The sequence below is a fragment of the Schistocerca cancellata genome, chromosome 9 (genome assembly GCF_023864275.1).
Source record: "Schistocerca cancellata isolate TAMUIC-IGC-003103 chromosome 9, iqSchCanc2.1, whole genome shotgun sequence".
Lineage (NCBI taxonomy): Eukaryota > Metazoa > Arthropoda > Insecta > Orthoptera > Acrididae > Schistocerca > Schistocerca cancellata.
This window is the reverse complement of record NC_064634.1, coordinates 80,709,172-80,723,036: the sequence shown is the minus strand read 5'-3', so window position 1 is coordinate 80,723,036 and position 13,865 is coordinate 80,709,172. Positions and strand designations below refer to the sequence as shown.

General features: G+C 43.0%; 1 protein-coding gene across 1 annotated transcript in view; it reads right to left on the bottom strand.

Moving 5' to 3' along the window:
- The window catches only part of LOC126101192 (serine protease inhibitor I/II-like), a 42,069-nt gene that overhangs the window by 16,214 nt on the left and 11,990 nt on the right, over positions 1 to 13,865 (bottom strand). The window contains exons 3-4 of the mRNA XM_049911888.1: positions 13,587 to 13,691; positions 1,522 to 1,641 (exon numbers count right to left, since the gene is read on the bottom strand). Coding sequence (XP_049767845.1) covers positions 1,522 to 1,641; positions 13,587 to 13,691 — 225 coding nt within the window. The remainder of the gene's footprint in view (positions 1 to 1,521; positions 1,642 to 13,586; positions 13,692 to 13,865) is intronic.

Here is a 13,865-nt window from a genome sequence, read left to right as displayed (position 1 = left end):
GGATCTCCGTTTCTTTCTGCGAGACCGAAAACAGTATGTACAATTTCCCAAAATGTGTGCTAGGATTCGACTAACATTTCATAATAGTCAGTGGTGTGTTTGTCTGAGCAATTTGTAGCTCCTGGTCTCTAGAGTTAGGGGGGGGGGGGGCGTGCATGAATACTGTCATAGTTGCCAAGTCATTAAGACTCTCTCGAGATGTCGATGATACTCTGTTGTATAATGAGTATAACACATCAACACCACATCCACCGGTTGCTCTTAGAATTTTCGCTTTTATATCGTCAGTGTGTGGCTAAACGCAAGACTATGGATCCAAAGATCCAGGGTTTTATCAATGGTCGGTCATACTATTTTTTATGTCGCTTGTCGCTTCTTTCACCTCTGGTAACAATTGTCAATAGGAGGAACAGTCAGTCTGCAACGTTGGTTGGAGAACATGTTAAACTACAATTCCCCTGTGAGAGCCCGATTAGGTCAGTTCCAGTGTCAGAACTAGGCAAGGGCATGCTACTTCCAGCATGACAATATGTTTAAAACAATCGTGTGGTTGATTATGGGTTTTCTTAATTACACTTTGTCTTTTCTGTTATTCGTCTGTTTATTTACGCATATAAAACGTGGCTTTGTGTGCACAGTTCACGGGGCCTCTCGTTACTTTCCTTTTATGTTCTGCACTGATTTTTTTTGTTGCCTCTAATTTAAGTTTTATGATATTCACAAACCACAACGACTTCTAAGCTTTTCACGCTACTGAAGGTCACAGAAGCATGGTCTTTTCAAGAATGTATGTCTGACCAAAAAGCGACTGTGGTAGCGTGAGTCCGAAATTTTTCTTACCATACCTTTCGCGTTCTCATGGTGATATTCGACAGTAATTTTCATCCCCTAACATATATTTATTTAGATCTAACCGAGAAATACGAGTTTACATAGATTTAGTTTCAAAAAATTTTAATAAAGCGGAATATCTTAATATTTTCATCCCCTATTTAAATATCTCAGGCGTTAAAGTGCCAAAAAAGGGGAAACATATTTTTTTTTATTTCTAACCGAGAAGTCAAATACCAGTTTACAATTATTTTCACTAAAGTTTTCGTTTATATTTTACCCCTCAGCGATTGAATTTCAAAAATGCTGAAACACTTTTTTGTTTTTGATTGAGAAATCAAATAATAAATTTTCGGAGGTCTAGCTTCAAAATTCTCTTAATAGTGACATATTTTCGAAAAATCTTTTACCCCCTATTTCACTCCCTTAAGGATGGAATTTCGAAAAACACCTTCTTAAACGTCGCGTGCAGTGTAAGATAAACTCCCTTTACAAACTTTAGATTTCTGTCCTTAGTGATTGATCTGCGTATATCATTATTACGACACGGGGCCAGTAAACTGACAGTCTTGTATACGTAGTTTGGAATGTCGTCGGGAGCAACTCTGATCTCATAACAGGACTCTTGGCTGAACAGGTTTGAAAATTGTGATGTCGCTTGTAATAATGCAGCTGCAAACTGGCACTTACCGCGACGCCTGCGACCGGAACACTCTTTAAGTGTGCAGGCTGCTGTGATGCCGTCCGAACCACAGACGCAGATGTTGCAGTCTTCTTTGAAAGTAGTGCCAGGCTCGCATTTCATTTGGACTGTGAACATTTAAAACAATTTAAAAAAAATACTTTTTGGACTAAGTTTTCTATTCGCTTCACTTAAATTTTTGCAGAACAAAAGCATAACGAAAATTTGAACTTGTTAGGAATGGTTCAGTGACAAACTCGGTTTTTCCTTGGTATCTTCTCAGGGAAGATCACAGAGGAAGAAATAAGGTTGCTGGAAGTATTTGAGATTACATACTGCCAGATACACAGAAACTTACATCCATTCACAAACCTTCCATCTCCCTATCCGAAACTCGCATGCACCTACACATGTACACGCTGACCTCTCAGTTAATGAACTATCTAATCAAAAGTGTCCGAACAGCTATTAGTGGACATAAATAAGGAGTTTGTCCACTCTCGCTACTTTGTTGGGGACACTTTCAGTGAGGTGTCAAAATGTCTGTGGTGGGACGGCAACAGATTCTTTGTCAAGAACCGAAACCAGAGAACCGTAGCGACTTTGGATGATGTGGTATGGATCGAAGATGACGTTGTAACCCGTTTCAAAGGTGTTCCATTGATTTCAGGTCAGCACCTTGGGGAGGGCAACCTATTTGATAAACGCTATTGTCCTCACATTACTGCGTCACAGGTGCCGCTTTAAGACAGTGTACACGGTACAAAATGCAGTTAAATGTGTTTCTCTCCTTTCGCTTCTAAAATCTTCTTTAAATATCTTTCTTCAAGATACATCAGCGAATGCCTGTGGAAATCGGTCCGGCACACAGTTTTAATCTGATAGGAAGTTTCATATCAGCGCACACTCCGCTGCAGAGTGAAAATCTCATTCTGGAAACAAATAAATTAAGTTGTCTTACGTGGTCTGCTTTGTGGTACATTGAATGAAACTCTAACATTCTTTAAAAATCTTCTTTTTTGTAGTAAATTGAATGAATTCGTGACTGAGGACTGGATACAAACTGGAGGTATCGTGTAGCATGTTGTAAAATTGTGGTCTGCTTATTCGGTGTTATTGTTAGCAGAAACTTTATACGAACTGGTTGGGCAATGCAACTCCCAGTACCAATAACGAAATACAGTCACTGCAAAATACATTCAGCCCCCTTAGACACTGAATCCTCTGGCCCTATTCAAAACTGAGGACGTTGGTTCCTGTGCACATAACAAATAAATTAATTTGTCTTACCTCTAAAGCAACAACGGTGGAAAAAGATATATTTTGGTCTCTCATTATATATAGTATGCTAGCTACAGGCTCATCGGTGTTCAATGCTGACCTTAATACTTTGGAATGTACATGAAATTCTTTTGGCTGATAAATGAAAACATTGAAAACATTTAAGAAAAATCCAACGCCTTCGTAAAACGTACGACCTGGACAGGGATGTGTCACTGATTGTGGCGAATTTGTGGTGAATTACTAACACTGATACTTCTTTTTTTTCTTTAATTCCAACTTAAGTTAGGCCTGTGAAAACATCTGAAAATTGAAATAACATTGCTGAGGAAATTACATGATACACTCCTGGAAATTGAAATAAGAACACCGTGAATTCATTGTCCCAGGAAGGGGAAACTTTATTGACACATTCCTGGGGTCAGATACATCACATGATCACACTGACAGGACCACAGGCACATAGACACAGGCAACAGAGCATGCACAATGTCGGCACTAGTACAGTGTATATCCACCTTTCGCAGCAATGCAGGCTGCTATTCTCCCATGGAGACGATCGTAGAGATGCTGGATGTAGTCCTGTGGAACGGCTTGCCATGCCATTTCCACCTGGCGCCTCAGTTGGACCAGCGTTCGTGCTGGGCGTGCATACCGCGTGAGACGACGCTTCATCCAGTCCCAAACATGCTCAATGGGGGACAGATCCGGAGATCTTGCTGGCCAGGGTAGTTGACTTACACCTTCTAGAGCACGTTGGGTGGCACGGGATACATGCGGACGTGCATTGTCCTGTTGGAACAGCAAGTTCCCTTGCCGGTCTAGGAATGGTAGAACGATGGGTTCGATGACGGTTTGGATGTACCGTGCACTATTCAGTGTCCCCTCGACGATCACCAGTGGTGTACGGCCAGTGTAGGAGATAGCTCCCCACACCATGATGCCGGGTGTTGGCCCTGTGTGCCTCGGTCGTATGCAGTCCTGATTGTGGCGCTCACCTGCACGGCGCCAAACACGCATACGACCATCATTGGCACCAAGGCAGAAGCGACTCTCATCGCTGAAGACGACACGTCTCCATTCGTCCCTCCATTCACGCCTGTCGCGACACCACTGGAGGCGGGCTGCACGATGTTGGGGCGTGAGCGGAAGACGGCCTAACGGTGTGCGGGACCGTAGCCCAGCTTCATGGAGACTGTTGCGAATGGTCCTCGCCGATACCCCAGGAGCAACAGTGTCCCTAATTTGCTGGGAAGTGGCGGTGCGGTCCCCTACGGCACTGCGTAGGATCCTACGGTCTTGGCGTGCATCCGTGCGTCGCTGCGGTCCGGTCCCAGGTCGACGGGCACGTGCACCTTCCGCCGACCAGTGGCGACAACATCAATGTACTGTGGAGACTTCACGCCCCACGTGTTGAGCAATTCGGCGGTACGTCCACCCAGCCTCCCGCATGCCCACTATACGCCCTCGCTCAAAGTCCGTCAACTGCACATACTGTTCACGTCCACGCTGTCGCGGCATGCTACCAGAGTTAAAGACTGCGATGGAGCTCCGTATGCCACGGCAAACTGGCTGACACTGACGGCGGCGGTGCACAAATGCTGCGCAGCTAGCGCCATTCGACGGCCAACACCGCGGTTCCTGGTGTGTCCGCTGTGCCGTGCGTGTGATCATTGCTTGTACAGCCCTCTCGCAGTGTCCGGAGCAAGTGTGGTGGGTCTGACACACCGGTGTCAATGTGTTCTTTTTTCCATTTCCAGGAGTGTATTTATCAATTGATCCACAAACAATGAGATTTACACAGCAAGTATTATCTAACCTTACCGAACAAGGATAAATACAAATGATTTAACTACATATACCTGTGTTAACAAATCTTAGAAGCATTACAAAAGCGATATATCTAATTAACCTTTTCATCAAATCAGTATAAGCCCATTCTGGGGTTACTCAACAATTACAAATTATCAGCCAACTCATCTATACTAACACGCTGGCAAGACGAAAGTCATAATTATTTAACTTCTTTATCTTGTTTGCGTGAAGACTTCTGCTTCCATGTTCTCGTAATTCCTGTATTATTCCAATACTTGGTGGCTTCACAGAGCACACCACAAAACTGCCTACTCCGTCCTCTTTCGCTCACAGACAGCTACCTATCACTGTGCGTCAATCCTTCCCAAACGCTCTCTTACTCCAACACTACAATCTTAGACCAGAAACAGTATCTTGGGGTCTGCAGTCGAGCACAGTCAGCGATCCGCTTTATAAAGCCTATCAGAGACTTACATCGTTTATAATATACTAGTTTCATTTTAGTTTGCATTAATGTTATTATCATATTCGAGTGCCACATACAAGTGTGCCCCAGTAGACTCCTTTCGTTTTCTGAAGCGCAGTCAGCGGACCACACCCTTGCCAAGAAAAACAAACCCACCACGTAACACCATTTTCTCTGTAATTCATTTTTGCTACTCCACACGATGGCAGGGAAGCTTCTCCAAACGTTTGCTTACCCCAAACACTTCTATCCAACTACCACAGGGCATAGCGTGAATCGTCGCTCCCCATCATTCGTTTCCACTCTTCCTACGTTCTGTGGCGTCGCTCTTTGCATCACCTCAAGTGTCGCCGTAACAGTGACTACGGAAATGACATGGCTTACGACTAGCTGATCGCCTGCTGTACCACAGTCCTGTTTAACTCCCCAAACTCAGTCGGGGCGCTAGCCAGACTGCTGGTAGCACTTCGGTTTCACGAACCTCCATCATGGTCGACGGTCCCCGCCTGATAGTACATTAGGTATCTCTGGTCCTGGCTCAGCTACAGTCGTTACTTCGCGTTTCCACTTCACATTGACATCACCATCTTTAGAACGGTCGAATTTTCGCTGATGGAGTTGTTACTCAGGGGACATCCAGTGACTACTCCACGTTCGGAGTCATTGAGCTATGCTGACCTATCCACTCTGCTCTTACTGCTTCTCTACTGCCAACTGAACAGTCCCCGCCTACTTTTATACTGGTGGGTCCTCCTTTCGAGACATCTAGTCCGCTTTTATAGCGGTGTAAGGATATTTTTGATGAAAACGCTAGATAACAGGGAACGATAGTCCCAGTACTTTGAGATAAGCCAAAACTGATCACCATTTCGTATTATTTAGTTCATTACTGCGATAAAGAGCTTACTTCTTATAGCGACAACTTACAATCGTCACAACTCGTAAACCTGAACATTGTCCATTTTTCACACACACGTGGAGAGGCCTCGGTGCTGGTTTCCTTCAGTCCTTACGATAAGTACCAAATTTGTTGATTAATATACGATTCAATCAGAACCACCCGCAAAGTCGCGCGCGTTAGCACGCCGCTTCCGAGATGTGGGGAGGGGCGCCGGCCCCATCACGAATCAGCTCGGCAGGTTAACGACAAGTGCCAGTGTGACGGCCAACCTGGATGTGATTTTTAAGCGGTCTCCCACATACGACTAGGTGAATACCGGGCTGGTACCCGCGTCACCTCAGTTACACGATAATCAAACCTTTAGATAAGGTTTCCTCATTTTCACATGGGATAAAACTAGGCTTTGAGCACTATGGGACTCAACTTCTGAGGTCATTAGTCCCCTAGAACCTAGAACTAGTTAAACCTAACTAACCTAAGGACATCACAAACATCCATGCCCGAGGCAGGATTCGAACCTGCGACCGTAGCGGCCTTGCGGTTCCAGACTGCAGCGCCTCTAACCGCACGGCCACTTCGGCCGGCTATATAAAACTAGGCGTAGACAGTTGGGGAACTGTCCCTGTGTGGAAAGGGGTAGCAACACGAAGGGCACCTGACGAACTAATATTACCGCATCTGGAAATTAACATACCGACTGCGTGAAGGTACGCGATGTAAAAGAAGAAACAATATAAGATCCCGTCACAGATTCATACAGGGGAGGAAGTAACAAATCTGATGACCTCAAGCATGGACCTGTTTCGTGTATATTTAACTAGTTGGGAAATCTGAAATGCAGATGTTCACTGTTAACATCAAACGACAAGAGAGAATCCATCGCACGTGTTATGTTGCGTAGGTCGGAGCTAATGCACATGCCGCCCTTCGTGTTCCGAAGTCGTTTCTCGCATGATCAACAATATCTCACTGCTTCCTTTCTTGGCCAACAATGTCTCCCAATTTCGTCTCGTGGTCAACAACGACTCCTAGCTTCTTCTCAAGAAGATTCGCCGGCCTGTGTGGCCGTGCGGTTCTAAGCGCTTCAGTCTGGTCGCAGGTTCGAATCCTGCCTCTGGCATGGATGTGTGTGCTGTCCTTAGGTTAGTTAGGTTTACGTAGTTCTAAGTTCTAGGGGACTGATGACTATAGATGTTAAGTCCCATAGTGCTCAGAGCCATTTGAACCAATTTTTAACCAAGAAGTTTCCCCGTAACTAGACTGTTTACGACTCCCTAGGGGCCGGATGAGTAATTTGTATAATGTTCAGGATGAACTGCCAGTCTCCGCACGTGTCATAAGTCCTCAGCAGCTCCTTCTGCTGTCTACGAACAGAGGGAGCTCAGTTTCGCAAGACCTCTGTTTACGAATTCCAGGTCAGCGTAAAATATGTTCCACAGTTCTGAAATACGTTGACAGTAGCCATGTATGCCATACTTAGGTGCATCTCTCCTACATTCCTCACTGAAAATGAGAATGTCCTGCGCTTTTTTTTCTTTCATTTTTTTTTTTTTGTCGCTGGGTATCCTGCACAAACTACAGCTAAAAGGAGAGGGCGTTCTTTCGCGTATTACTCTGAAGAATCTCACAGATACTTCTTCTGCTTTGGATTCCATGCCACTGTTGAACAATTGTAACTGCACAAAAAGGGACTACAGACATTGGCCGCCAGCGGGCATTGATTTAAATCAATGGGCAAAGTTGAAAGCTTGGGCCAGACTGCATTTCGAACCCAGGTCTCCTGTTTACTAGGCAGATGCACTGACCATTGTGCCATCCGGGCATAGCAGCCAGCGCGACTGCATGGTCTACCCTAGTACGCTTCCCGTCAGATCCAAATTCTCAACTTACCCATACATTACGAATGTGGTGCCCCTTGCCCATTAACCACTTTAGTCATGGCATTTCGCTTATTCTCGCAAGAGTTCGAGCCTGGTGGACATCCACACATCCGCATGGAACCTACTAGAGATGGGCAAAACTGTTCTTTTCAGAGATCAGATCAGAACTGTTCACTCCCTGAAATGAACTAGCTCTTTTTCATGACTCACCACTCATTCACAATAGAAAATAAATGGAAGGCACATTGCCCTTTAAACTTGGTTTATTCCAGTACTATACCTGTATTTTGATCTTATTTGATCCTATTTTGAAGTAACACAAATAATGAGTAAGAATTTTGTATTTTTTATTGAAATTTCCACGATATGACAAAATTTTTGATTATTGATTTATTTTGCACTATCGTGGCTTTTTGGGTGATCGGAAAATGTTGTAACTTGAGATTTACATTAAAAATATATTTGGCTATAATGTATTAAAATTTCATTAACCTCGTACAAATACGTCGCAAGCCATATATTTTTAAAGTGAACGTTTCCTTCCGAAAAACCCTAAAAACGCAAAATCCGTACCAGAATAAGAAAAAAACATAAATTTGACTGTAAGACTAAAGTGCTGCATATAGCCTTACGCAGAATAAAACAAGGAAAATATTGGTGTATCACATTTTGCGTTACGTTTATCGGTTCGCTCGTAATTAAAGCGTAAATTCGAGTGTCCATAATAAAAATCCTATAGTAAGAGGAGTCGTCAGGAACCTAATCTGATCAGTTTAAACAAATAAAAATAAAATAAAAACAAATGATGTATACATAACATAATATTGTAATATACATAGCGGTATTACTACAAAGAACAATATCCAGTGGAGACGAACTCTGATGCAGAGGCGCTGAGTCGAGTAGGTCGAGCCGCAAGCTATATTACTGCGTGAGCTAAGACCACAGAGACCAGAGTGACACCTGAGTTGCTTTGCTCAATGCTCTAGCTAGAGTCAAGAATGGTGGGGTGAGCGTTGAACGGGCGAGTTCCGAGGGTGAGGGGAGCGGTGAACGGCCACCAGTCACCCACTCCGAGACAAATCGTCCGTTCTCTTGCGAGCAGGTTGTTGCAAGTAGTTTTTATGTTCTCCGCTAGGAGGCTCTCTGTCCTGTTGCTTGCATCAACTGCCCAGAGGGCAGGACGTGCGACTGAAACGATCGCCAACAGAGTGCGATGCTAAGTTAAGCTGCGCCAGACACTGCACGCGGCAGAGGACACACAGAGACGGCACGGCATATGTGAAACACAAAATCCAATCGGGCACTGCACAATGCAGGCAGCCAAGGTAGAAGCAGGGCAGAGGCCGGCGCCGGCTGTGTTGTGTGGCGTGCACTGTGCTCTGACCAGCAGAGGCGCCGCTGATATGCTCCGTCTCTCTCTCTCTCTCTCTCTCTCTCTCTCTCTCTCTGCCGTGGGAAACGTTTGGAACTACCGTTCTTGTTTTCTGAATCACTGATTGTTCACTGCTTTGAAAGATTCAACTCTATGAATCAGTTCAGGAGCGGATCCCCCATCTCTAGAACCTACACATATTTGTAATACCTTAACATTATGTCATTAATAATCAGCAGTTTAAAGGCCAAGCAGCCAAGATATTCAGTTTATCAGTTTCAAGAGGCCAAGGAGACAAAATTAGTTGGCAATATAATTGTTTACTGCCAGTTAGTAATTTTTCTGTGTAATAATGAACATGTCTGTGAGAATGAACATTAAGATCCTGCTCTACTCAGTATAATTGTTAATGACTCACGTGCATAAATATTTCCTGGTGCTCACTGAAACTATTAGATGGCTGGTCAGATGTTAGAGCAGGGACTTGCACACTTTATAATGACAGTCACTGTGTGGCTTGAGAGTTGATTAGTTGTTGCTTGCGAGCAGGCTCTGGACAGTAATATTTATGCTAACCAGCCCAGTTCGGTGGCAGCTGGTCGGTGACATTTGGATGCTAGCAGCACCACCTAAAGTTAGAACACGCTTGTTTCAGTAATTCCGTATAGAGCACAATTGTTTCGAGGCAGCTGTGGAAGATACTTGGTCGTTGCAGAGAGCTGCAGAGGGACATGTCTCCAACTTAGAGAAGACTACAGAGGCCGAACCGAACGTAGAATTTTCGGCCACTACTGCAGCCGTCTTCTACACTCGCACAGCTGAAGAGTAATAATCATGAGCCGTCGTTGCAACCACCGAAGTGAGACGTGCGTGGAGTCAATTAATTTGCATCACAGTTTCGTTTTACTGCTTTAATGTTAACAACACGCTCGTTATATCCGTCATGCGCTTAGGCCAGAGTAGTAATGTTCTTTCATGCCTTTCCAGGTTTTTTTTTTTTTTTTAGTTTTCTGATTGATTTGATAGGGCCTGCCACAAATTCCTTTCCAGTGGCAATCTTTCCATGTCAGAGTATAACTTCCAACGTAAGTCCCCATTACTTGCTGGATCTCTTCCAATCTCTATCTTCCTCTACAATTTTTACCCCCTGCACTTCCCTCTAGTATCACCGAACTTATTCAATGATGTCCCAACAGATGTACCATTACGCTGTCCCTTCTTCTTGTTGGTGTTTCCCATGGCTTCCTGTACTCGCCGATTCTGCGCAGAACTTCATCGTTGTATATCTTATCAATAATTTTCAACATTCTTTTGTAGCACCACACTTCAAAGTTTCGTTTCGCTTCTGTTCCGGTTTTCCCACGTCCATGTTTCACTATCACGTAATACTATGCTCCAAACGTACATTCACAGATATTTGGTAATAGTAGACTTCTCTCGGCCAGGAATGCCCTTTTTTCCAGTACTAGTCTGCTTCCTATTTCCCCCTTGCTCCGGCCGTCATGTGTTAATTTGCTGCCTGAGTAGCAGAATTCCTTAACTTCTTCTACTTCGTGATAACCAGTCCTATTGTTAAGTTTCTTGCTGTTCTCATTTTAGCTACTTCTCATTACCTTCGTCTTAATCCGTATAATGTGCTCACTGGACTGTTCTTTCCATGCAGCACGTTCACTTTCACCAATATTATAAGCCAATCTTATCACTGATATCTTTTCATCTCGAATTTTAATTCCACTTTTCAACTTTTATTTCCGTCATTGCTGTTTTGATGTATAGATTGAACTATAGCGGTGAAAGACTACATCCCAGTCTTACATCCTTTTTAATCTGGGTACTTCGATCTTGGTCTTCAATTCTTATTGTTCCTCCTCAGCTAATGGCTCTGAGCACTATGGGACTTAACATCTGTGGACAACAGTCCCCTAGAACTTAGAACTACTTAAACCTAACTAACCTAACGACATCACACACATCCATGCCTGAGGCAGGATTCGAACCTGCGACCGTAGCAGTCCGTTCCTCCTTAGCTCTTGTACATATTCTATATTACCCCTCTTTCCCTCTTTCCCTACAACTTACCCCTATTTTTCTCAGAATTGCGAACATCTTGCACCATTTCACACTGTCGAACGCTTTTTCCAGGTTGACAGACCATATGAACGTGTACTGGTTTCTCTTTAGTCTTGCTTTCATTGTCAACCACAACATCAGAACCGCTTCTCTTGTGTCTTTAACTTTCAGAAAGCCAAACTGATCGTCATCTAACACATCCGGTGATCTTTCTTTAAATCATTATCTTTTTCCACATTCACTGACCAAATTCACGATGTAGTTTTGTACTGTCATTTTATGTATCTTCCAACCTGTGCAAGGCTATAGTTCATGTTTGCAATCTAATGTCCATTTGATAAATGTTTCCATGATCAGTAGATACATCATCTTTTTGGTGTCTTCTGGCAATAAAATAAATCTTTTTAGTGTCCAGTAGTATTTTCTTGTAGTTTGATGACTTCATTTGCCGGCCAGAGTGGCCGTGCGGTTCTTGGCGCTTCAGTCTGGAACCGCGTGACCGCTACGGTCGCAGGTTCGAATCCTGCCTCAGGCATGGATGTGTGTGATGTCCTTAGGTTAGTTAGGATTAAGTAGTTCTAAGTTTTAGGGGACTGAGGACCAGAGTTGTTAAGTCCCATAGTGCCCAGAGCCATTTCAACCATTTTTTTTTACTTCATTTATTAATATGTCCGTGGGATCCTACTTTCATGATTAATTGGCCATCCCTAGTAATTTTACTTAAAGAGACGTTATCCATTGCTCGATCTTGTTTCTTTTGTAGGGAACATTGTAAGTGGAATTCGTTGAAATTTGACATTTTCTATTTTCTACTCCATAATGTACTTTGGACTTTCCTGAACCTTTTGGTATATAATACATTAAAATCAGACAACTGTGAGACCTTCAAATAATATATGGAATGTTGACGTGTGACTGTCAAATTTCGCTGTGCATATACTGCCACAGTCCAGCACTCATATCTTGGGAACTACACAGTCTAGAATGCTGTGAATTGCTTTTCTTTGTGCCTACTGCTACGTCTCAGAAGTTGGAATTACCAATAAACAAATCAGTCCTTTGTTTCTGAAACTAGTTTTCGTTTAAAGTAGTGTAATTATCGGCTGTTTTTGTAGTAAGCTAACATCTATTGCTTTTTATACTTAAATAAAATGACTAAGCGTAAAATTAACTTCAAGAAACGCAAATTTTGGTGTAACAGATATGTGAGTTTTTCTTTCATCGAATATCAACCGATGAAAAGCCATGTCATGCTTTGTCTCCACCTCCAGACACTTGGTGTAAAGATAGGTAAGTCGAATTTTCTGGCACCCTGCACGAATTTACACATAAATATTAAGTTAGCAGTGTCTGACGCTGTAATAACTTTTAATGGTGGGAACTATGCAAGGCTTAAGGTTCTGGAGAAGTCAGAGGTAAGATCTGGAAAGAACACAGCTAAAGGACTGCGGGAACTGGATGAGCTTCGTGTATGTGAAGCAGAGTTAGCTGCTCAGCAAATGACAAAAGAAGCAAGAAAGAAAAGGAGGGGCAAGCACTGGGTTTTTGTGACGCAGAAGAAGACACAGACTATGAGCCGGGGCAATTCTAGTACATAAAAGACGCAGAAATGTAAGTCTGTATAAGGATTTATAATAAAAATTTTTAAACTTCAATATCCCTGAACTGCATTTTTTTGCAATAAATGATCCGTTTTTAAAAAAGTACTAATGATGGGGACAAGGAATTTTCACAGCGTGCCAAGTGTGAGACTCGACACATATGGAACTAGAATAATTAAGATATCCTGATTTGCTTTGATTTTATGTTCATTTATTTACAAAATTCTGTCAAAAAATTTAGTGTTTGAAAAAGAGAAAGATAACATGCCTCACAGTACAATTTTAGTAATAATTCTAGTTCAGTGTACCTAGAAAGGTGCATTCAATAATTACGGAAAATTGTAAGTTGGTGTCTTAAAATGTTTCCAAGATAATGGGTCACAAAATTCGATAATTTACCACTGGCGGCATAGGACATACAATGTCCCCTTAAATTTACGTGATCCTATGTGGAGCTTCCCATTCCCGCAGATCACCACGTGTAGTATCTGTAGCATCGTAGAGGTATGCTAAACAACTCAGCTGACAGCTCACATTTCCTACTCCTCGATCAGTTACGTCGATATCTGACATCTTAGTATTCGTGTGACGGTTGAAAAGAGGAACCCTACTATGATTTTTCACTGTGAAACAAACAGATGGTAGGGCATTTGTGAGAGAGAGGAGATTTCGGCTGTTACTCACCTTCCTTGACTGTGGGACAAGCTATCTTGGTGCATGCCCAGCCTGCACCTTTTACACAAGTACACCAGTTGCAGTCGATCTTCTTCCTTTCGCCTGGAGTACATGCTGAAACATTTGAAAGTGTGGATATTGTACGCGTTTGGGGTTGTTGTATGACTGTTATAATTTAAGAACTACAATTTCTCTTTCAATTTCTTGCAACGTTATATAGTTACTGTCTTTGTGTCTCTCTTTCTCTGAAACATTGTTTTCACTTATACTCCAATTTTTTACTTTTTT